The following is a 24,244-nucleotide window of genomic DNA, read 5'->3' as shown; positions in this document are numbered from 1 at the left end:
AGAGAGGGAGATTCCACCACCTCCCTTGGCAATTTATTCCAATATTTGACCACCCTGACAGTTAGGAATTTTTTCCTAATGTCCAATCTAAACCTCCCCTGCTGCACTTTAAGCCCATTATGTTCATGGGTTTGAAAAGACTGTATGGCCTAGTAGGTAGAGTAGTCATCCACATGACCTAGAGATCTAGAGAAGTGATTATTCTCCTTTATTCTGCACTGGGGAGGCCACATCTGGAGTATTGTGTCCAGTTCTGGTCACCCCCCCCCCATTACAGAAAGGATGTGGACTCACTGGAGAGAGTCCAGTGGAGGGCAATGAAAATGATTCGGGGGCTGGAGCACATGACCTACGAGGAGAGGTTGAGAGATTTGGGCTTGTTCAGTCTGCAGAAGAGAAGAGTGAGGGGGGATTTGAGAGCAGCCTGCAACTCCCTGAAGGGGGGTGTGACGGCGCGTTGGGGGTCCCCCGTCTCCTGCACCCCGAAATGGCCCAAACAGACTGCACCAGCCGGTGGAATAGAGGAAGTTTATTGCCTCTCCAGGATACAGCACAGCACAGATGTAATCTGGTTACAGGAACTGGGCTAGGATGCCTCAGGCCCCCTTGAGATGGGGGAGACTGGGCCCCTAAAACTCCAGCTCCTCTCCCTAGGCTGTCTCATCCATCCTCACAGACAGCCACCAACCAACTAACTCTCTTCCAGCCCTGCCCCCCAGCCAGGGCAGCATCCACCTTCCTTTGTTCCTCTCCATGGGGGGTGTCTGGCCACTGGTTTGCATAGTGACTCATCCTGTTTTGCTGGGTCGTGGTACCCACGGCAGCCAGTGGGGGTTACCCCAGAGCCAGCAGCATAGAAACCAGCCAGGTACCCCCACTACGTCACAGGGGGTTCCAAAGAGGCTGGAGAGAGGCTGTTCTCAGTGGGGGCAGATGCAGAACAAGGAGCAATGGGCTCAAGTTGCAGTGGGAGAGGTCTAGGTTGGACATTAGGAAAAACGATTTCCCTAGGTGGGTGGGGAAGCGCTGGGATGGGTTCCCTAGGGAGGGGGTGGAATCTCCATCCCTAGAGGTGTTTAAGTCCCGGGTGGACCAAGCCCTGGCTGGGATGATTGAGTTGGGTTGGTCCTGCTTTGGGCAGGGGGCTGGACTTGATGACCCCTGAGGTCTCTGCCAGCCCTGGGGTTCTATGACCTGGGTTCTAAACAGCTGTTCTACTGGTCTCTTCAGCTACTCACTGCCCCTCTGTTTCCCTCCATCCTCCACTGATTTAATGCTGGCTGGGGGCACATACTCTCTCTCCCTGAGCGCTAGTGGAGGACCAGCCGAAGAGGGGCCTGGTTCTGGCCAGGGGCCCGACGGATGAGCAGCACAGTCCTCTATTAACCGGACTGGAATATCAGCATTGGGAGCCAGCCACGAGGCCTCGGTGTCAGCGTTCACTATTCCCTCACCGGTCACTTTGTGTAGGTGAGATGGGGCAGGACACGGGCGTGAAGCCCAGGGCACCGGGAAGTGCCGAAGGGAAGGAGATGAAGCGGGAAGGGCCGCAGGGAGGTGCAAAGCTGCGCCAATGGAGAAACGCAGAGGAACGGGTGACAGGAGAGAAGGAATGAGTAGAGGCAGTCGGTGGCGTGGAGGGAGATTTTCTCACCAAGCGACGGATGCTATAACAGGGCACGGAACAATTAATAGAATCATAGAACACTAGGACTGGAAGGGACCTCGAGAGGTCATCGAGTCCAGTCCCCTGCCCTCATGGCAGGACCAAATACTGTCTAGACCATCCCTGATAGACATTTATCTAACCTAATTAATTAATCTAATTTAATAAACAACTAGACATTTTGTTACTACTTGATCTCAGTGCAAGCCCTGTACCGATGCGAGCGGTCACTCCTGAGAGCAAGCAGGGAACGCTTCGTCCTCAACGTATCCCCCGGCCTATGGGTTATGCTCAAGCCTGGAATTCGGCTCTTTGCTTAGAAGGAGGTTGACCCCTGACCCTAGAACTGGTCAGAAAACATTCACCTCATCAGGTTTTCCGGGGAAACTGAGGCTTCCGTCCACATTCGACCATTTTCAAAACACGTGTCGGCGCGGACGGAATTCTGTTGCAAAACGCCCCGCCCGGCCCTGCCTGAAACGTCGTGTTCTGATCGTGCCGAAACGGCCCAGTTTTGATGTGTGCTGACGGAACTGTTTCCATTCCTCATTTCGAAACCCCTTTTGGGGAATGCTGTGAAGGCTAGGACTAGAATAGAGTTTAAAGAGAAGCTAGATAATTTCCTGGAGGTTAGGTCCATAAAAGGCTATTGGCCAGGGGATAAAATGGTGTCCTTGGCCTCTGTTTGTCAGAGGCTGGAGAGGGATGGCAGGAGACAAATCGCTTGATCATTGTCTTCGGTCCACCCCCTCTGGGGCACCTGGTGCTGGCCACTGTCGGCAGACAGGATACTGGGCTGGATGGACCTTTGGTCTGACCCAGTACGGCCGTTCCTATGTTCTTATGTTCTAATGCGATTCTTTTTTTACAGGGGTTTTTTGAAGGAAAAACAGGTCAAAATTGGAACAAAATGCTTTTGTGGTTTTCTCATGTGGGCACATTTTGGAATGGAAGAAAAATGTGAAAATGCAACACCTGCCAGGAAATGGAGCATCTCGTTTCTGTTGGCGCGAATAGAAGCAGAGCGACAGCGTCTGATCCCAGCAAAGAGGGTGGGAATGTAGCCACGAACTTTGATGGCATTGGGTTGGGCGCACGGCCCTACGGAGACCGTTCTGAAGCACATGGAAGGTCCGGATCGCATCTTCTCCTTGCTTAGTGGCGATCATGTTTGGCTAGCAGTTGCTGAGAACTGCAGCATTTTTTGTTTGTCATTTTTTTCTTTTGGCAAACAGCAGAAAAATTCTATTAAAAATGTTCACCTTCTCTCCTCAGTTCCGGCCTGTTTGCATAAAAAACCTCTTTTTTGGTCCAAAATAATGGTTTGGACAGAAACTTGCTGACAGTTCTATGATCGCCGCTTTGCCGTTACCCATACCAGGCTTGTGCGAGGTCTGGCCTCTTTCACACTCCTGCATGTTCCACCGACACAAACCTACCCAACAACCCCATGATCACACAAAGAGCCAGCTGAGAGCAACTGTTCCATCCTGAGCCCCGTAAGGTCTTATCGCCGGGGTGGGCAATAATTTTTGGCTGGGGGCCACTTCAAAAATGAAAGGGTGGGGCCTAAATCAGAAGGGGTGGGGCCAGGATATGGGGCGGGCCAAATTTGGCCCGCGGAGGCCCTTTGGCCCACACCTGCCTTATCGTGTAGGCTGACCAATGCCAGGCATTCAGCAACTTTTCGGATCAAACTTTATGGCTGTGTCTACATTGGCATGATTTTGCGCAAAAACATGCTACCTGTCTACACTGGCGGGGAGTTCTTGCGCAAGAACACGGACGTTCTAATGTGTGAAATCAGGGCTTCTTGTGCAAGAACTATGATGCTCCCGCTCAGGAAAAAGCCCTCTTGGGCTACTGGTCTTGCGCAAGAGGCCAGTGTAGACAGGCAACATAAATTTCTTGTGCAAGAAAGCCTGATGGCTAAAATGGTCATCGGAGATTTCTTGTGCACGAGAGCGTCTACAATGGCACGGATGCTTTTGTGCAAAAGCACATCTCTTGTGCAAAAGCACATGCCAATGTAGACGCTCTCTTGCGCAAATACTTCAACGCAAAAACTCTTGCGTTAAAAGTATTTGCACAAAATCTTGCCAATGTAGACGTAGCCTATGAGTCAGCCAATTCTCCCAAGTGCCATTGGACAGACAGATATAGAGTCTCTGTATAGATGCATCCTATGCGCCAATCATCTCATAGCTCACATGTGAAAAAGGCGAAGGCTGGCATCACGATGAAGCACCCCACTTGCGATCAGAGACGCGAAGAGGTGAAATCAGGCATAAAGCCAATGTTCCTGCGTACTCCCCTTCAGTACCTCACCTGCCAGCTACACACAGGCAGCACCCTCTCCAGATATGAGCAGCCCAGGTAGATTAAAGGCTTTCTGGAGCCTTTACTTGCAGCAGTAATGACTTTGACAGAGTAGGAATGGAAACAACGAAGCAGGGAAGACTGGGCCTGGTCTCATCAAAAGGGCAGAGTTAAGGTTATTTAGGGATCCTAGTTGAGACCTTCCCTACTTTGGAAAGCCTGGGTGTCTTGTAAGATTAACCTGAGGTATGAATTTCCTAGCTTGTCAAGGGGCACTTTCGATAACAATAGCATCTTTACAATGATTCTTACGTTGATGTCAGTAGCATAGACATTTAACTTTTCCTTCAAGGTTCTGTCTTAAAATGACTTGATAACTCACAGACTCATGATGGGTACCTGCCAGAGTCCCAGCAAAATTCCTTCTCGTCCCAAAATGATTTGGTTCTTTTGGGAGCCTCAGATGTAGGATGAGCATCCCCTGAAAGTTAACTCTGACTGACTGTGTCATCTGCTCTTTGTGAGGCTGGTCCACAGACAGTATGACAGCCTACTACTCCTAAACAGGTAATGGAGCTGCTCCTTTACCTTCAGTAGCAGAATCCTGTGCTCTTAAAGTAACTGTTCTGGGTTCAAACAGTGGGGATATCAGAGGACACCCCATTGTGGGGCAGCCTGGACGGCCCTGCCTTGACCACAGTGCAGTTCTCGAACAAAGCAAACCCAGGCCTGTCTTAAGTCTAGTGCACGTGAGGATACAGGCAAGGCCGAAGGGGCGGGAGGCAGGAATGTTTGATAGCCAGGAATATTTTTGAAGGCAGAGGGATAGCTTGGTGGTTTGTGCATTGGCCTGCTAAGCCCAGGGTTGAGAGTTCAATCCTTGCAGAGGCCATTTTGGGGCAAAAAATTTGTCAGGGATGGTACTTGGTCCTGCTGTGAAGGCAGGGGACTGGACTCAATGAGCTTTGGTTCCTTCCAGTTCTAGGAGATAGGAAATCTCTATTTATTTAATTTATACAGACACTGCAGGGTACAGTGAGACCACACCAAGGACATCGGGAGAAACCTTATACTGGTCCTTCTATTTCTGATAAGCAAAAATTCCAGATACAGCCATAAAAAGTGTTAAACACACATGTCATTTTTGCAGCATCCCGAGTAGCAGGATGTACACTAAATAAGGGCATTGGGAGTATCTTCCACAAGACGTAATTAACTGGTAGATATTATTAAAACGACCAAGTCTCGCTTTGCTATAAAATGGGCTTGGTAAGAAGAATCGCTGGGAGGGAGGGAAGAGGACTGACCCACAAGTCCTGCTCAATGTAACTAGAAGTAAATAGATCCTTCGTGCCGGCATCCCAATGCATAGGAGTCACAGGGACCACAAACCTCCCGCCTGGTACTGTAGGTGGCCTACGGGTGACGTATAAGTGAACCAGGCTTAATTATTGTAATATACTAAATCTTCTATTCATTGCTTTTGCATTGTTTGCGCTGTACTAATGGCTCTGAATGTATCGCATTTAAGGTTTAAATTGTGTAGTGATTGTTTTTAAGGCTTGTAAAATTTCAACAACTGCATTAACTGCCTCAAGCTTGCAATCAATAAGAAAGTGGGTAAGGGTCTCTGGAGTGTCCTGATTTCGTTCGACTCTAAAATCGAACCACATGACAGCCATAAGTGGAAACTGAGCCATACATGCCTCCCCTAGCCGGTGACCCTGCACGGCGTGCACCACCCCGCACTGCCAGGGACCTCGTCACTGCAGCGTCGTCGATGGCAGGATGCTGTTGATTAACAGGGTGGTTTAGAATCCTTTCTACTGGGGAAATGCCATACAGGGGCTTTAGCGCATGAGTCTCCTCTCAGTGCCCAGCTCAAACGCTCCCCACAGCCAAGCCAGGGAGCAAAGCGGCTGTAGGTCTAGCACCTCAGCCCTAGGAGGCGCCAGAGTGCTGTGCTGCAGGTGACAGGGCCATCCTTCATGGTCCACAGGCATTTCACCCCCCTCCCCCAAAGTGTGCAGGAATAGCCCCCAGAGCCCTTGTTCCTTACCTGTGTTTCTGATAGGTTGAGCTGCCTGGCGAGCTCCGTCCTCTCCCTGCCGACGACATACTGGCACCGCTGAAATTCCAGTTCCAGCCTGTACAGCTGCTCGGCTGTGAAAGAGGTTCGGGTCCTTTTGGGCCGGTCCAGATCCAGCCCTTTGGGGAGAACAATCTCCCGGATGGTCCCTTTGGCATCTGTGAGTGACCACGAGAAGAGCAGGGTGAGGAGAAGGCACCTGATCTCAGGGCATATTCAGCCCTGAAAAACACAGCCCCCAAAACTACAAAGGGCAGAGTTAAGGAGAACAACAGTCCTGGGTCCCCTCTTATGGTCTAGGAGTCCAGGAGCTATTCAAAAACCACCAGTTATTTTCTTTGGGGGGAGACTTTAAAAATGCTTTTAAATCCAGTCTAGTTGCTTTTCTGGACGATACTTCAGCCAAACCCATGTTCGTGGGCTCAGTGCAGGGGTAAGATAATCTAGTGAGCTCTGCTGGTTTGATAACCTACACATCTATGGGGAAAAATCTGAATTAAAAAACATTTGATTTTTTGGATGAAAAACTTAAGCTGGAAGCAGAAAAATATTCCTCTTTTTAAAGGGGGTTTGGTCAAAAAATTGTGATTTTTGAAACTGGAAGCCAGACATTTTTGTATGAAAAAATGTGGGAGTTTTTTAAACAGTTTTTTTTTTTAAGAGCAAAAACATTTAGCTTCTTATGGGCAAACTGGAACATTTTCACCAAAACGAAAGTTTTCTGCACAAATGTTTCTTTTTGTCCAAACGCCATTTTGAATGGAAAATGTGTTTTGATTAAAAAAAATGCCCTGGAACATGGCACTCGTCCAATCAAAAAGCAGGACTGCTGCCATGTGACCAGGATCCCGGGCCAGAGAGACGACGAGAAAGAAGGCACTTGCCTCGAAAATGAAGCTTCAGGGGTTTGCTCGGAGAAGCACCTGTTTCCTGGGGGCGAGGCGGGGGGAGAGGGAGAGACCTAGCGAGCTTTGGGACTGATCAAATCTAAGCAACACAAGCGCCAATGTGGAGCGCTGAATTATTGAGCGCTTACAGTTAAGCTGCTCTCACGTGACCCGCAGCCCAAGAATTAGTCACAGAAATTACCTAGTGAACAGAAATAAAATGCAACAAAAATAAATGCAAAATCCTAGGCTGCCGGGGGCAGCTGCGAGAGGGGTCAGGGCCCCGCGTACGGATGTTATGTAGGACTCGCCCAGCTCTCCTGAGGCGACCCGGCCTCTTCCCCGGCGCGTTGGCGATCCAATGCCGGCCCACACAAACAAAGCCGCTTCTCCGCGGCACGGCCCCCACGGCCGGCGGGCTCTGGCCTAGCGTGTGTGCGGCCGACCTTGGGGAGGTGCCCACGGTGCAGGGGAATAAACCTTGGACAATGTTGGGAGGTCAGAGCAGCGTCTCGCCCACCCTCCCCCCGCGCAGAAGGGGAACCGGGGCCTTCTGCTGCTCCTCTGCTGCCATTTCTGCAGAATTTCGGAGCACCGGGCCCACGCTGCGCCCGGCAGGCTAGGACAGGCAGTAGGGCGGGAGCCTTGCTGGTGCTTGGCAGGCAGAGGGTGCGTGGGACGGGGAACCGCGGGGACGTCTTTCAAATTACAGCAGAAGGCATCTCGGAATCTCCAGCAAGTTTACTGCCATGGGTCCCACATCAAGCCCCGGGGTCAGTCCCGCTTTGCTCCCCTAGACCCTGCCCTGAGCGCGGGCTTCTGAACCAGGTGGAGCCAGGTGGGGAGGAGAGAGACAAGGGGTTGGGGGAGGGCAGGGGAAGGGCGCAGACAGGGAGAGGCGTGGGAGACGGCGGGGCACGGCGCTGCGGCTGGAGGTGGAAGGAAGAGGGCAGGGTGGGCAGGCCTGGGAGAGCAGTGGGGCTAGAATAGCAATAGGGCTCGTGAGGCTAGCTATGGGGGCCGGGCTGGGATTTGTCACTGGTTTTGCAGATCTTGCTAACCCCTTCTCTCCGGGCGTCTGAGGCTGTAACAAACGCCTTCCAGGGGAGCGGGTGTTACTGCCACCGGCCATGAACCCCAGGGGTCTGCGATGGGCAGGGTGATCAGCCACCCCAGTATTACTGGGACCATCCCAATATTGGTGCCTTTGTCTTATCTCTGGACCTATCACACACGCGCGCACACTACCACACGTGCACATGCACGCACACACTTGCACATGCACAAGCACACTCGTACACGCGCACACACTCACACACACACACAAACAAAAATGTGTCCTGGTTTTTCAAACGTGCTCTCTGGCCACCGAGTCAGGGGTCCTTCTCCAGCCTCATTTGCGAGTTTCACTGGCTGGCTGCGAGTCCTCGTGGCCCCACATGCCATGCTCGTGCACAGCCCACCCTCCCGGCCAGCCCCTCGGTGCACACAACACGCACGCTTCTTCCACTGCCTGCTGGAAGGACAATGCTCTCTCCAGCCATGGAACAGAGCAAGGAGGGGCACCTGCTAACTACAGGAAGTAGGGGAGGGGGAGGAGCATAGCTCCAGCCCATAATATTCCTCTGCGTAATCCAGTTAACCCCTGGATGACCACTGTGCCACAACGGGTTGAAGCCTGGCTACCGCTTGGAAAAGGGACGCTGCATTTTCAGATAGGCTGGGGGGAGCTCCGGGACCCCTCTTGCCACATGCCATGCTCATGCACAGCTCATCCTCCCCCGCCAGCCAGTGGGAGCTACACCAGAGCAGGCCCTGAAAGACTGATTGCCCACGAGGAGCAGAGAGTAGATAAGGAAAGTTGTTTATTTCTTCTCCTAACACAAGAACCCAGGGAAACCCAATGAAACAAACAGGCAGCAGGTTTAAAACAAACCAAAGGAAGTCTTGTTTTTCACAGTCAACCTGTGGAACTCCTTGCCAGAGGGTGTTGTGAAGGACAAAACTATAACAGGGTTCAAAATGAGCTAGATACATTCATTTCAATGGCTATTAATAGTGCCCGGCATCTCCCCATCCCACCGCCAGCCCCAAAGTCCTAGACCAAGATGGCTCTATCACTGTATCTCAACCTTTCTGGTACCGGGGACTAGCCTGCTGCCTTCCTAAACCATGTCAGGGAGATCTCAGGGACCGGCACCAGTCCATGGGCTGATCATTGGGAATTGCTGATCCAACACCCTGAAACAGCGAGGACAGAGAAATACTGGGAGGAGGAACACATGGGGGTCCCTTCCAGCTGCATAATTTCCCTACACGCCCGTTCGCTGTATGTCACGACGTGTGCTCAGTAGATACGGTTTACAGCACACGCTCACAGACAGAGGTCACACACATTGCGTGTGTACTTGTGTGCCAAGTTATGCCAGAGGCAAGGTGCGGAGGGCGTCTTTTCTTGGACCAACTCCTGTTGAGGAAAGAGCCAAGTTTCACCTCTCTGATTTTGGAGACAGGCCATTTTTAAGTGAGTATCCAAGTGTGACAGCCCGCCTCGACTGACAACATGCTGCCTCTCTCCTTCCTATCACCTAATCAGCAAGACTATGTAGCACTTTAAAGACTACCAAGATGGTTTATTAGGTGATGAGTTTTCGTGGGCCAGACCCACTTCCTCAGAGCAAATAGTGGAAGAAAATAGTCACAATTGTCAAATTCCACTATTTGATCTAAGGAAGTGGGTCTGGCCCACGAAAGCTCATCACCTAATAAACCATCTTGTTAGTCTTTAAAGTGCTACATAGTCCTGTTTTTTGTTTCAGCTACACCAGACTAACACGGCTACATTTCTATCACTAATTAGCAACAAATCCAATGGAATGACATTATCCCAGGTACAGTTCAGTGCCTAGGACACGGGGCGGTAGAACCATTTGTGGTTCTGTATGAGAGGGTAGCTTAGACGGACCACTCTAACGCTTTTCCCACCGCCTGTTGTGAAAGTAGGCAAATATCTAGGTGAGATGCAACCCTGGGAGAGCTCGGTGTCCCTCCGGCTTGAGAGCCCCAGAAAAAATATTCCCTCGCCCATCTTGTGTCTCCAACACAACTACAACAACACTGCCGACCTGTTTGGTCCATACTCCTATTTACAAGAGATTTAAATATACACACGTGCATATGGGTTGTATTCAAGAGAGATTAATATATATGTGTGTGTTTTATGTATCTCATACTGACAGCTGTACCTCTGTGTATTTGGAAATACATATCTAGAGACACACCACATCATATCTTCCATGAGGATTAACCAGCACATCTTTGTAGCTCTGATACGCAAATACACTCAGAGACTCAGAGTACACATGCGTGCATGCGCACACACACACACACACACACACAGAAACACACTCAGGGTATGTCTACACGACAGCGTTATTTCAAAATAAGCTATTTCAAAATAGTTAATTCGAAATAACTTATTTCGAAATAACGTGTCTACACACAAAATGCATTTCAAAATGGAGTTTTTCTATTTCGAAATAGCGCGTCCACACTGAGTGGATGTTGAATCACATTTAAGGTTGGTTGGAACCAGTTCCAGCAGGGCATCAGGTCAGAAGTTGCCTTGTGGCCAGGGCGGCCAGCAGGGCACCCTGGGAAGGGCTGGGGACCCCGTTTCAAAATAAATATCTACACAGCGCTTATTTCGAAATAGCAGTTTCAAAATTGGCACTATTCCTCGTGGAATGAGGTTTACCAATTTTGAAATAAGCCCTCCCCTATTTCAAATTAATTTCAAATAACGGAATGGCTGTGTAGATGCTAGGAAAGTTATTTTGAATAACTGCTGTTATTTCGAAATAACTTTGCTGTGTAGACATACCCTCAGGGACTCAAAGTTTACATGCATGCACACACACACATGCGCGCACACACACACACACACACACACACAATAGAAACAGGGACTCAGAGTACACATGCACACACACAAATAGAAACACACACTCAGGGTATGTCTACACTGCACAGCTATTTCAGGATACCAGAGGTATTCTGAAATAGCTACCTCACGTCTTCAAGCGGTATTTTTCAAAATAAGAGGAGTGCTATTTCGCCCTCCTGGTAAACCTCATTGCCAGAGGGATAAGGGATGGCTCAAAATGGCGTGCTATTTTGAAATGTGGTGCTGTGGAGATGCTCCAATTTTCAAAATAAACCATTTTGAAATAGGTTTGAGATAAGATACTCTTATTCCGAGTTTAGGGTGCTGTGTAGGTGCACCCTCAGAGAGTCAGAGTATGTATGTATCACACACACACACACACACACACACAGAAGCACACACTCAGGGACTCCGAGCACACCCACACACACACAGAAGCACACACACACACACTCACAGACGCACACACTCAGGGACTCCGAGCACACACACACACACACACACACACACACAGAAGCACCCACACAGGGACTCCGAGCACACACACACGCACTCACAGACGCACACACTCGGACTCAGAGCACACACACACACAAACACATAAAAGCACACACACAGGGACTCAGAGCACACACACGCACAGAAGCACACACTCAGGGACTCCGAGCACACGCACACACACACACACACACACACACACACACACATACACACACACACACAGAAGCATGCACACAGGGACTCCGAGCACACACACACTCACACTCACAGACGCACACACTCAGGGACTCTGAGCACACACAGACACACACACACGCACAGAAGCACACACACAGGGACTCAGAGCACACACACGCACACACACAGAAGCACACACACAGGGACTCAGAGCACACACACGCACACACACAGAAGCACACACACAGGGACTCAGAGCACACACACGCACACACACAGAAGCACACACACAGGGACTCAGAGCACACACACGCACACACACGGAAGCACACACACAGGGACTCAGAGCACACACACACACGCACAGAAGCACGCACACAGGGACTCCGAGCACACACACACGCACACTCACAGACGCACACACTCAGGGACTCAGAGCACACACACGCACAGAAGCACACAGGTTGTGCGCGGTGTTACCGGGGGCGCATTCCGGCTAGCCGGGACAGATACCGGATCGTACGCGCAGTGGTGCAGCGCCCCGCAGCTCCCTCCTGCAGGACGGGCCCGGGCAGCAGGTTTGGGGAACCAGCCAATGCGCCTTTATGGGGTTTCATGTCGCTTGGCGTTCCCGGGGCGCCGACGGGAGGGGTTCGCCCTGGACGCAGCAGACTCCGGGCAGCCCAGACCCCGGGCCGGCTGGGGGTGCAGGGCCCTTTCTGCGGGCTGGTGGCTGCTCCCTGAGGCACCCCGGGCTGCCGGGCGCTCCCCCGCCAGGGGCAGGAGGCCAGAGGGAGGATGCGTCCGGGGGTAAAAATCTCGGCGCCTCTGCAGGCCCCCACGGCCCCGCCTCTCACACGCGTGTCTCCAAACACCCCCCCCCCCCCTCCGCGCCCTGGGCTCCAGCGCGGCAGCAGGGGCAAGACACACCTGCCCCTCTGTCTGCCGCCCAAATCGCGGTGCCTCTCCCGGCCTGCCCAGGGCAGCGGAGTCCGGGCTGGGCTGGGGGGCAGGTAGAGGTGCGGGGGGGGGGGGGGGAGAGAGGAGGTGGGTCACAAGCCCCCGCCCCCATTTATAAGCACGTGTTATTGCCAAATACACTCAGGCGTCTCCCCTATTTCCAGAAAGCTGCCCACACCAATTCTTCGGCTCCGCTAGGAACGACAAGCGAGGATCCGTTTCCGCGGGTGCCCTGCGCGGACGCTGGGCGAAGCGGGGTGGGGGGCAGAGCTCAGCAGCAGTTTCTAGCACTTCCCTTCTGGCAGATCCCCCGCGATGGGGCTCAGGGGGGCCCAACCCTATCTTGTACAGCTGGGACTGTATTGCCAAAAGGAAATAGACCGATTGCGCGCCGCCTTGTTCAGCCAAGCCGTCCAGGGGAAAGAGCGCGGCTTTCCGCGTGCAGTCGGGGGTCTTGAACGCGCAGCCTTATGGGCTGTGTCTATGCCCCGTCAGAACTGCCCGGGCGCGTTTACACTGCGGTTCACAGGCATACCCCTCACTGCGCTCGGTGTAAACGCGCACCTAGCAAGCGCACGGAGGCGCACACAAGGCAGAATTCTGCCCTGAGTCCGGTTTCCGATTTGGCATCGAATACAACCGAGTTCTGGCACAGCCTGCCGTCTAAACGCGACCGAGTTAACCGAAAGCAAAAACCTGACTCCTCTGCGCGGTTTTTTGTTTGTTTTGGTTTGCGTGGCCGGAGAGGCGCGCAGAAAGAAAACAAAGAGACCTGTTTGCCACGCGTATTTCTTCGGCAGAGCCGAACACTTTCCTAGCAGAGGCCGTGGCTCCGTTTCTTTTTCCAAATGCAGATGCTTTGGATCGGCAAACGGGATTCACTCCGGATTCTCTGCTGGCTCAAACTCGGACACATTTTAGAACGATTCTCCTCCCGTTTCCTTTCGATTTAATAAAACCAGCCCCTGAATGAACGCGCAACGTTGCGCGAGCTAGTTACTTATTTGTTGGGGCTTTAAACGAAAGGTGCCAGGACTGAAAATTGCACGGACAATTATATATAAATAAAATCACAATTTCCACAAGAGCCTCTCCATATAGTTATAAAATAGCACGAACAATTGTCCGCTCAATTTTTAATTGCCTCTGCAATTATTGCACGGACAACTGTCCGTTCCATTTTTAATTGTCCTTGCAATTATTGCACGGACAATTGTTCGTTCCATTTTTAATTGTCCCTTTGCACGGAAAAATTGTTCGTTCCATTTTTCATTGTTCCTGCATTTATTGCACGGACAATCGTCCGTTCCATTTTTAATTGTCCGTGCAATAAATGCACGGACACTTGTCCGTTCACTTTGTAATTGTCAGTGCAATTCTATCTCTACATGGAGAGGCTTCTGTGGGAACCATAACAATTAAAAACAATAAAAATGCGATATGACGTTTTCCTATCGACAAGAAGTGAACTACGCTGTTTATAAAACGCCATGTCTGTCCTCTCGAGCCATCGCTGTGGCTGTTGACAGCTGATCCTCCAGAAAGATGTATAGAGGTTAGTTTCTTGGGACTGAAATGGTTGTATGTAGGGGGGCGCGGGTCCGCTGGCGTTAAACAAACTGATCGCAGAGAAATTACTTTTTAAACTCTAACCTGGAAGGGTGCTGGAAGCCCGGTGTCATTTTTACATCTCGGCACCACAGACGCGTGTCTTTTAGGACAGGACATACTAGGGGAAATCTTCAGAGCCGAGCTGTGTAACATGCCTGTGGGATGCGGATAGGGTACTGGGGGTCTCTCTCGTCTTTCCCTTCCCCTTTCTATTTGCCCAGCAAACGTCGAGGGGGCCAAAACGGAGCAAACGCGCCCTTGTCTTGGCTGGGAAAGAGGGAGGTTTCAATGAGATTTTTTTCCCCTTGAGCAGCACGCTGGAGACGAGCACCAGCTCTTAAAAACCATTTTCTTGACAAGCCGCGGCGCCTTTTGCCACGGAAATTAAGTTTCCGTCGCCCACGGGTGGAGTAGAGGCCCGCGTGGGGTTGGAAAGCCTAGTCCTAGACAGTCCAAACCAGCCTTGCAAAGAAGAGATCCAAGCCCCGCGAGTCGATCCGGCCCCTTCCCCGCCTCCACCGCACGTGGAAATAGCCACTCCGCTGCGAAATAAACCCGAAAGAGCAGGTGTGTGGCGAGCGCCCATCTCCGCCACGCCCCGCGCCTGCCCACGCAACCCCGCCGCCGGGGACCCACGCAGCGCCGAGGCCAAGTATTGTAGGGGACCGCGCGCGCGTTCGGTTCCCAGGGCCACGGCGCGTTTCTCACGCGAGACGCGGGGGATTGTTTCCATGGACTTTCTGAGCATCGGCTGATGTGCGGGGAGTTTTCCGCCATTTCTCCTTCCTGGGGGAGAGGCAAAAAGCGGGGTGGGGGCGGGGAAGGGCGCAGGGCCGCGCGGGCCCCAGTAGCGGTATTTGGGGTGCAAGGATGCGGCTACTTTCCCACTCCAGCTGCTGCCTCCATTTTGTGCCAAACGCTGCAAAATGGAGGAGCGCGGGGATTGAACCAACCCCCCCCCCCATCTCCCCGCCAGCTGGAGCCGGGGACCCCGGAGCACGCAGGGGCTGGCTCTGGCCCTGGAAGAGGGAGGCATCCCGCGTGATTCCCGCCTGGCCGGATCTGGCCCACGGGGCCACCCCGCCCAGGATCCTGTCCCAGGCTACGCCCCACGCGCGGCGGGGACCCGGCCAGGCTGCGCGGCCTTGCTTCGTGGCTGGCCTGGGACGTCAATCAAGGCCGGTGCGGGCGGGGGGGGGGGGAGAGCTCTGTGACCTCGCGCTGACCCCGGCTTCTCCAGGGTTCCCACACCAGCTTCCGAGCCAGGTCCGCCAGGCCCCGCGGCCTAGAGCGCGGATTTCCGCCCGCGCGGAACCCAGACAGTCTCGGGGTCCGCGCACAGCTGAGCCAGGGGCGGCCCCGCTCTAGCAAAGCTGCTCTCGCGGGATGCCCAGGCCCGGGGTGCAAGGCGGTACGGAAATCAGGAACATTTGGCACCACTAGGCGCTACTGCCCTCCTCTCAAGATGAGGCGGCACTCACGGACTCCTGCCCCCAGGAGGAGTCGGGCTGGAGGGCGGGTAACTAACCCCCCATGGCCTGCTCCCCGTGTAACTGTTCCCCAGTTGAGACGGGGGAAACTGAGGCACGGGGTGGTGGCATGCGCCTGATGGTTACGCAACAGCCGCAAAGGCGCCCTGACGCCTAACCCATCCCCCGACCGGGTCACGGCCGGCACCAAAGCGGGGATGTCTACACAGCCGGGGAAAGGGGAGCAGAGCAGCGAGGTAGAGGCTTGGAGTTCGTTCTGCCCCCCCTATTCAATCGGGGGGGGGGGCAAAGAGGAAGCGGAGATGCCAGCGCCTCTTGCTCCCCACCTCCAGCCCCCTCCATGCAAAGCGTCCGCGTCCCCTGGAACTGTGTGACCGGGTGAAGCTACACACCACGGTGGCGTTGGCCTCGCCGCGCTAGGTGTAGATGCAAGGCAGGTACTCCCCCCCCCCCCGGGGGGACAACAATTCTCTGTCGCTGGGGGGGGTGCATTTGTCTGTGCATTTTGCCTCTATTCGTGCACACCCACCTGGGGAGCACACAGAGCGCTCAACACAGGCAGCACTACACGGCCGGGTGTCGCTTGCTCCTACGTGCGCACTCTGCACACCCATTCGGCAATGCAGGCTTGGGCACGGCTTTCCTTTCTCTACCCGGGCCCCCAACACGCGGGCAGCAAGAGACACTTCGCCTCGGTGTAGATCTGCCCCGCACACACATTTAGTAAACACCGAGCGAGATACCAACAACCAGCGGTCCTGGGGCACCTTCGAGACTAACAAACCGCCGGCAAGTCACCCGAGCTTTCCTGGGCACAACCCAAGGCCGCATTAAATAAAAATAATTTTAATACGTCAACATTTTATTTTTTTCTGTTTTCGGCAAAATTGAATAGATTTCCGTGGGCCCTAAACGTTTCATTTTTTTCTGCAGGGAGAAGGAAATTAAAACATTTTCTTCCACCCTAAAAGTTCATTTTTTTCTTCTGATTTTAAAAGAAATTAAAACATTTTCGTGGGCCCCTAAGAGTATCGTGGGCCCTAGGCCTGGTGCCGAATGGATAAGTCGGCCCTGGCAAAACCCACTTGGCGAGAGGGAGCTGGCTTGTGTGTATATTTTCGGTAGTGTGGACACATTTAGCGATGGAGGTTTAGCTAGAGAGCAAGGAACATTTTGGGGGTACGTGTGACACAAACGTGCCGATCGCTCTCTCTAGATTCGTTTCTTTGCGCATATGAACGACACACGGATGTTACACGTTTAGCGCTATAGAGCGACGGGCAGTTTGCTTTTGTGTCTATATAACGACACTCCCATTTAGCAATAGATGGTTTAGCGAAGTATGGCGGCCAGTATTTTGCTGCGTTGTAGGAAACACACATGTGTGTACCTACATATCGTTTGTTTACACGCGCCACATCTACATCTGGAAATAATTTCTTTCTGGGTGTGCGCGCGTCCCACACACACAAAACACATCGGCTTGGCAGAATATGGTTTTAATGTTGCGATCATTATAACCGATCCTGCCGATCTCTATTGTACGCATTTTTATGTGTACCAATTTTTATATGTACCAGTGGCGGGGGGTAACGGGGGGGGGGGGCAGACAATAATTACTGACTGGCGGCCAATGCTGAAATTCAAATCGTTAACATTTTATAATCATGGGAACCTAAATTGCCAGCCGGCCTGCGCTGAACTCGGACCGGAGTAAGGGCTGGGGCAGGACCTGTCTCCCTTTGCCTGGCTGAATTTGTTGCGGATGGATTGCAATATTTTTCCTGTGCTTGCAGCGTGGGCGGGGAGTTTGGATCTTTACGGATATTTGCTGACAAAATAGTCATGCTCCCGGCCCAATACGCGGCGAGCTGTGCATCGCTACCCGTGCGGCAACACACCGGGACCGGCCCGTCCGATCAGACCCACAATCTCCTCACACACAGAGCGGCAGGTTTAGATTTTACTGCCTCTAGGACATACAGGCGCACGAACGCTACATAGCCCCAAACATACACGCCCATATTTACAAACATGTCCTTAGGCACCCACGGTAGGCAGCAGACACCCCCACACGGGTGGGACTCGCCCATATTTGTCTGTCTGTGTGTTTATCCGGTTGGGGATGGATAGATAGATAGATAGATAGATAGATAGATAGATAGATAGATAGAGTGCCTGGGGATAGCCAGAGAGGGGGAGACAGGCAGACAGAGGGACGGACAGCTAGCCGGATGTCTAGCCGGGAAGCGCTACTCTCCGCACTCGCCGGAGGTGCAGACACACCGTAAATCTAGCGGCCCGGGGAACACCCGAAGCAGAAGCCCCGTGTAAATACAGCCCCTCGCGCCTCACTGGAGCGAACCCGCCGCCGCCCGCCCCAGCCTCTCCATCTCGCCGGCCGCAGGGCGCTCCCGAGCGCCGAGGCCCAGGCGTGCTCCGGGGGGCCCTGGCTGAGGCGCGCACAGCCTTGCGGGCACAGAGCCCCTGCGCAAACCCGGCCGCGGCTCGGCGCTCACACGGCCCCGCACAAAGCGGGCCCCGACTTAGACCCGGCCGGGCCGGTTTCCCAGCGGACGGAGGTTTTCGGCCCGGCTTCCCGGGGCTGCGAGCAGAGGCATGGGTCCGCGCTCACCCGGCTTCGGCCAGCGGTGGGGGCCGCTTCTACCCTGCCAGCTGGCGGCGCGGCGCGGGGAAGGATTCCGTGGGCATGCCCGGCTCTGCCAGGAAGCCCCGCATTTCGGAGGGGTGGGGGAGGTTTACACGCGAGCCCCCGCCGCTCTTGGAACCGGTTCAGGATTCCGCGGAGGGGCGGGGGGGGGGGGGGGACACAAAACCCTCCGAATCGGCCAAGGGGGACAAGCGGGTTCGAACTGCTCGCCTGCCCGGAGTGGCTCGCCCCGCGGGCGCATTGTGGCCGGAGCTGCCCAGCCAGGCTCCCAGCGGTGAAAAGCGCGGGGGGGCGGGGGGGGCTGGAAGAAGGGGCCCCGGCCAAGGCAAGCGGCTCCCCAGCTAGCGGGCCGCTGCAATTCTCAGTCAGGAACAGCAGAGAGAAGAAAACCTCGCTGGGGCCTGGATCCCCAGACTTGATTCCCCTTCCCCCGCCTCCTTCTGCACCCAGAAGCCTCCCGGGCCCGGGCCCCCCGCGGGCCGGTCTCGGCTCCAGCCTCGCAGCCGCCGAGCCGGGTCGGAAGGGCCCCCGGGGGGGGGGGGTTATTTATGCCTCGGAGCCGAGCAAGTGCGACTCTTCTCTCGCTGGGGCTTCCATGACGCCTCTTTCCTGCGACAAATATTAACACCCCCCCACGCCCGAGAAGCCCCCTCGGATCCCCCCCCCCATCTCGGGAAGCGGGGTCGGCGAAGGTTTGGGGTCCCCCCACCCCAAAATGCAGTGCACCGGCGGAGCGTGTGAAAGGGAAGAGACGAACCAATGGGTCTGTGTGTGTCCGCCCCAGACACGCACCCAGCCCCCCAAGTCTCCGCACGAAGCACCCCGAGCTGGGAGCGAGGCGGGGGGGGGAGGGGCGATTGACAATCAGCCCCCCCACACACACCACCGCTTTGGCATTGGTCCTTCGTGGGCCCCGGGAGCGATGGAGCCGCGCCGGAAATGGGGGGGGGCAGCTTCGCTCGGGCACAGCTCGCCTGACACGGCCGCAGCCCCGCGGCGCGCTGCGGCCGCCTGGGGTGGGGGGACTGGCATGGTGGGAAGGGAGCGGCCAGGCCCGGGGCAGTCGGGGGAAGAGGGGTATTGTTGTGGGGGGAGGGGTGGGGATCGGTGCTGTTCCGGGGGGCAGCGAGTGGGGCTCGAGGCGCCTATGGGGGCCTCTGAGGAGGTGGCGGGGAGTCCGGGTGGGGGTTCCCGGGGGTGGGGCAGGCTGCGGTCCGGGGATGGGACTGGGGTGCAGGGGTAGGTTCTAGGGGGGGTGCGGGGCCGCGCTCCCCTTACCTCGCACCAGGATCCGGCGGCAGTAATCCGCCTCTCCTCCCCCGGCCTGGCTGTCGCTCTCCGGGGCGCACTCCTGGGAAGCGCCCGGGCTGGACGCCGAAGTCCCCGGCAAGTCCTTGAGTCCGGTGCCGCCGCCGGCCCGCAGCGCGCTCTCCAGCTCCCCTCGGGGGCCGCCCTTAGCCCGGGCTCGCTCCGGGGCGCCCGGCTCGCCCAGCACCAGGGGGCTCCTGCCGGCCGGGGCCCCGCCATCGCTCATGCCTGTGGCCGCCGCGGAGGGGTCGCACATCCAGGGACAGCGAGCGGGGCGCGGCGGCGGGGGGGCTCCTCCTGCCCCCCGAAACCAGGTGCGGGTCAGCGCCCCGGGGGTGCAGCGACGGGGCCCTCCCGCAGGGCGAGCACCATGGTCGGGAAGGCCCAGAAAGCCCCCCCGCCCCGATCCCTGCTGCCCTTCCTGCTCCCACCCCCCTTCTCCCGGCTCCCCCTCTCCGGCTGTGGGGCAGGCCGGTTCAATTTAACCAGCCCCTCCCAGGGTAAGCCCCCCCCCCCCAAACGCCGCTGCCAGCGGTCTCGGGCGCTTGGGGCAGACCGGAGAGGGGGGGTGGGAGAAAAAAAAAGAATTAAAAACTTTGACGGTCCGGGTCCGCTCTCATGCGCCCCCCTCCCGCCAGGCACCGCTCTTCTGGGCCGGCCGGGAGCAGAGGCTGTGGTCGGTCCTGCGCTGCCTTCTTCGCCTCTCTCTCTCCGATGAGCGACAGCCGGCGGAGCAGCCAAGCGAGGGGTAGCCCGGCCCTTCACATCTCGGCCGAGGGGCAGGTCGGGCTTGTGCCGCCGCTTCGCGGATCGATGCCGCTTCGGCAAGGGGGGGCGCACAAAGGGGCGGCGGGGGGGGGAGGCTAGTGCAAACAGTCCGGGTTTCTCGGCCGCCCCCCCCTGCGCGTCTCCATCTCTCGGCCCCGGCGGAGCGAGCAAAGGCAGGGAGAAGCCCCGCCGGGAACCGCCGGAATCAGCAACTTCCCGCCTCCCCCCGCCGCCTGCTCGCCGGCCGGGGCATGGAGCGAGTGAGCCGGGCCGGGCAGGCCACTACAGAAGCGATTTTAAATTGACTGCTGGCCACACACGTAATTTCCTGCGGCCCGTCCCTGGCTAGTGATTGGTAAGCAAGGAGTCCCCGGCTGCGCCCCCGTGGACACGCGAGCTCCTGCGCTTTCTCGCCCAGGAACCAGGCGCGGGGGCGAGGGGGGGTATAAAAGCGCGGGGCGTTCCCAAGGTGAGATTCGGGGAGGAAGCGAAGGGTCCGGGCGAGGCCGGTTTCCCGGTTGGAGGCAGGCGGACCGAGCCCGGCTCCCCCACCCGCGGCTCAGCTTTCCCCAAAGACACGCCCCATACAGTGGGGGGCGCGCTGCTCAGTGCGTGGGAAGGTACGTGGGCTCGCGGGGGTTCGCCGTGCGGCGGGGGTGCCCGTGGGTTATGTACGTGGGCCAGCGTGCGCCCTGCGCCCTTGGGCAGCGCGCCCCTCCCCTCCTGGCTGACCCGGCCGGGCGCCTCTCTTGGGAAGGGGGGAGGAGTTGGCCAGTGTTTGTGGCTGATTGAGAGTCTGCTGCGGACAAGCGAGAGGGGCGCTTGCCAGTCTCACGCGCCCCCTTCAGAGCTCGGGTGGCCCTGGCGAGCTCTAGGGCAGCGGGCCCAAGTCTGCCATTTGCGGAGCCCCCTCGGCCTTGCTGCAGCTGCGGGAGATCCGCTGCCCCTGGTACACCCCTGTTCATAGGCGGGCAAGTTCCGCCCAGGTCAGACCCCGGCTCCCCACTGCAGCCCCCCTGAGAGAGGGCTCTCCACGGCGCCCTGCTAACTCCACAGCTCCCCAGACTCCTGCTGGCCGGTCTGTCCCCAACGTTTTCCCAGAAACTCCGCAGGGTCCGCTCCCTCGGGGCCTGAAATTGACACACGCACCCCAGACTTGAATCGTTTGGCTCCGGCGCCGGATTCCTTGTTTCCCCCAACCATGATGTGCAAACTTGGCTTCGACGTACTTTTTTTTCTGTTCAAAAACGTGCAGCTCACGAATTCAGGCATTTTCCTCCCTGCTCGCTCGCTGATACTTCGGTGGCGGGTCCCGAAGTTTGCAGCGCCTTAGAGAGTAGCAAACAGATAGAAACGAGTAACGGGAGCTTTCGTGGGTACAAAAAATCAGGTGAAGTGGGTTTTGCCCACGAAAACTCGTGATTTTATATAGGTGATATATTTGTTTCTAAGGTGCCACTCATGTTTAAAGTTACAGACTAACAGGGCGACCCCTCTGAGGCTCAAGCTGATAGATACCATAGGAAAAATGAATTGTAGAAATTATTCCAGATTTTCTTTGACACAAAATAGGATGCGTAAAACGCAGCTTTTTTTACCCATCACACAGCACCCTGCATTGTTTTGTTCTTTTTTTTTCTTCCAACTTGATACAAAACACTTCCCAAATATGGGCAGTACAACTACCCCCTTCCCTGCCTATTTTTCCCTTGTGGGGCCCCGTGTGAAGGGCGGATACATTGGCGCAAATCGGGAATCCTTTCGTTGAGTTTTAGCGCTCCAGTTGAACGCAGGATCAGTTTCGTTCCTGGGCGCATAAATGTTTCTAGAAATTGTGACCGCCGTTTCGGCGCTTCCCTAGCAATAAAAGGGTGGAAGTTGAAATGATTGGGAAGGGATGGGATGGTTTTGTAAAGACAGCGCTGCCTGCATTGGCCTGGGTTAAGATCCCGCAACGTTCAATGGGAAATCAGAAGCGATGCCCTCCTGGCGTTTTTAATTTTCTTTTTATGTCGTCTTTGCGCCTTTTTACAACCAGGCGAATACGCACCGAAGAAGAGAGGAGAAGGGGAAGCTCTCCTGCACCATCTGATGTGCCAGAGCCTCGAGAGCGAAGCGATTCCGGCCTCAATGCCTCCGGTTCAAACCAACCAACCTGCTTCCAACCCAACTGGCAACTGAGCCACCGATCCCAAGCAGCGTGGGGAAGGTGACAGTGAAATTGACAACAGCGATCCTGGGACATTTCGCGGATGCCTGTCGTGCTTATCTGCTGTCTACTGTACCCCCCCCCCCCCACACACACACTTGCGCCGCGCGAGCGAAATACGGTTTCTCTGGTGTGTGGGGGGGGAGCGCAAGGTCCGGTTCGGGGCATGGATTTGCCCAGAGTACAGACAGAGCTGCGATGCGACTTCCCACATTCAATCCGCAGTAGATTGTTTGTGGAAATCACCCGGGTCAATAAAATCCTGATATATGTTTGAAATATGTGTTCCCGTGCAGCGTTTGAACGTGGAAAGATGAGGCCTTAAAACGTGCGAAGGAAGGAGTGCGGGGTTGGGACCCATGGGAGTTCTGCCTGGATCGGGTCCTGCAGGATCGGGTCCTGCGCGGTGCAAGTTTGTTTTAAAAATAAGCGGAATTCCCTTCCCCTTTCCCCCAGCAAAACAATCTAGCGGCGCTGGCAGAGCTAGGCTGGGAGTCTGCGGTTAGGAGAGCCAGCCCGGCTTTCTGCTTCTACACACACAGAGAGAGAGAGAGAGAGAGAGAGAGAGAGAGAGAGAGAATTTCTGCGTGTGGGGGAGAGAGAATTTGTGTGTGTGGGGGAGAGAGAGACTGTGTACACACACACACACACACACACATACACACACACTTTCTCTCTCCCTCTCCCTGCTAGTACCGAGGCGGCTTTGCGGGGCCGGGCTGGGTCCCGCTCGGACGAGGGGTTTAAGGGAAACCCCTTCTGGGACGGGCACTAAACAATCTGTCAATTTCCTGGCGACCCCAGAAGTTCCGACCCTTCTGCCCCCTCCCGCCCCGGGCCAGCAGGGATTTCGCTAGCGAGGGGTTCGAGCCTGCGGAGCCGGGCGAACTCCGAGCCCACGCGCCTCGCACAGGAAACGGCACTTTGGGGGCCCGGGAGGGGAGCGCGGAGCCGCCTGTCTGGGGCAATGGGGGATGGATCCGGCGGACGTTCCGGGGCCCCCGCGCAAACACCCCGCGTCTCCCCGCGGCCGCACAGATCTCCTACCCGGGTTGGGAGAGCACTATGGTGCGGCTCCAGACTGACCGATTTCAGGGGCTCCTAGCACAGGGGCCTGGAGAGGCAGGGAGTCCAGTCCCTGGACCTCACGGCAGGACCAAGCACCATCTAGACTAGCCCATCCCTGACAGGTGTCTGTCCAACCTGCTCTTCAGTATCTCCAGGGATGGAGACTCCACAACTCCCTGGGCAATTTATTCCAGTGTTTGACCCCCTGACAGGCAGGGAGTTTTTCCTACTGTCCAACCTCAACCTCCCTTGCTGCAGTTTAAGCCCCTTGCTTCTTGTCCTGTCCTCAGAGGCCAAGGGGAACAATTCCCCGCCCCCCTCCCCCTTTTAGGCACTTGGTCCCATCCCGTAACTCCCCCAGCAACATGGCAAGGGGGCCTGGCTAAGTCTGGCTGAAGATCCCAAGAAGGAAGGGGCGTTAGTCGGGGCGGTGCTAAGGGAAAGGAGACCCAGGCAGCCCAGAACAGAGTTCTGGTTTGGCCGAACAGAGTTTCCGAGCCGATGTGTAGCAGGTAGGCAGTGACTCCGGATTAGACACCGAACTCCGCTCCTAGCGTGGGGGGGGGGGGGGGGG

At 55.7% G+C, this 24,244-nt stretch overlaps 1 protein-coding gene and 1 long non-coding RNA gene across 2 annotated transcripts in view; one reads left to right on the top strand and one right to left on the bottom strand.

The window, feature by feature from the left end:
* Positions 1–20,734, bottom strand: part of VAX2 (ventral anterior homeobox 2) — a 60,461-nt gene extending 39,727 nt beyond the window's left edge. Inside the window, exons 1-2 of the mRNA XM_075931077.2 lie at positions 19,596–20,734; positions 6,045–6,232 (exon numbers count right to left, since the gene is read on the bottom strand). Of these exons, the coding sequence (XP_075787192.2) occupies positions 6,045–6,232; positions 19,596–19,881 (474 nt within the window). The 5' untranslated portion in view covers positions 19,882–20,734. The remainder of the gene's footprint in view (positions 1–6,044; positions 6,233–19,595) is intronic.
* An 11-nt stretch (positions 20,735–20,745) lies between these two features.
* On the top strand, positions 20,746–23,104 carry LOC142829717 (uncharacterized). The gene is made up of 2 exons (XR_012904471.2): positions 20,746–21,013; positions 22,432–23,104. It is a non-coding gene; the product is annotated as an uncharacterized LOC142829717 (long non-coding RNA).
* The last annotated feature ends 1,140 nt before the right edge of the window (positions 23,105–24,244 follow it).

Source organism: Pelodiscus sinensis, chromosome 4, assembly GCF_052426305.1.
Source record: "Pelodiscus sinensis isolate ZL-2025 chromosome 4, ASM5242630v1, whole genome shotgun sequence".
NCBI classification, from domain to species: domain Eukaryota; kingdom Metazoa; phylum Chordata; order Testudines; family Trionychidae; genus Pelodiscus; species Pelodiscus sinensis.
The sequence above is the reverse complement of the archived record's forward strand: the minus strand, read 5'-3'. Positions and strand labels throughout refer to the sequence as shown.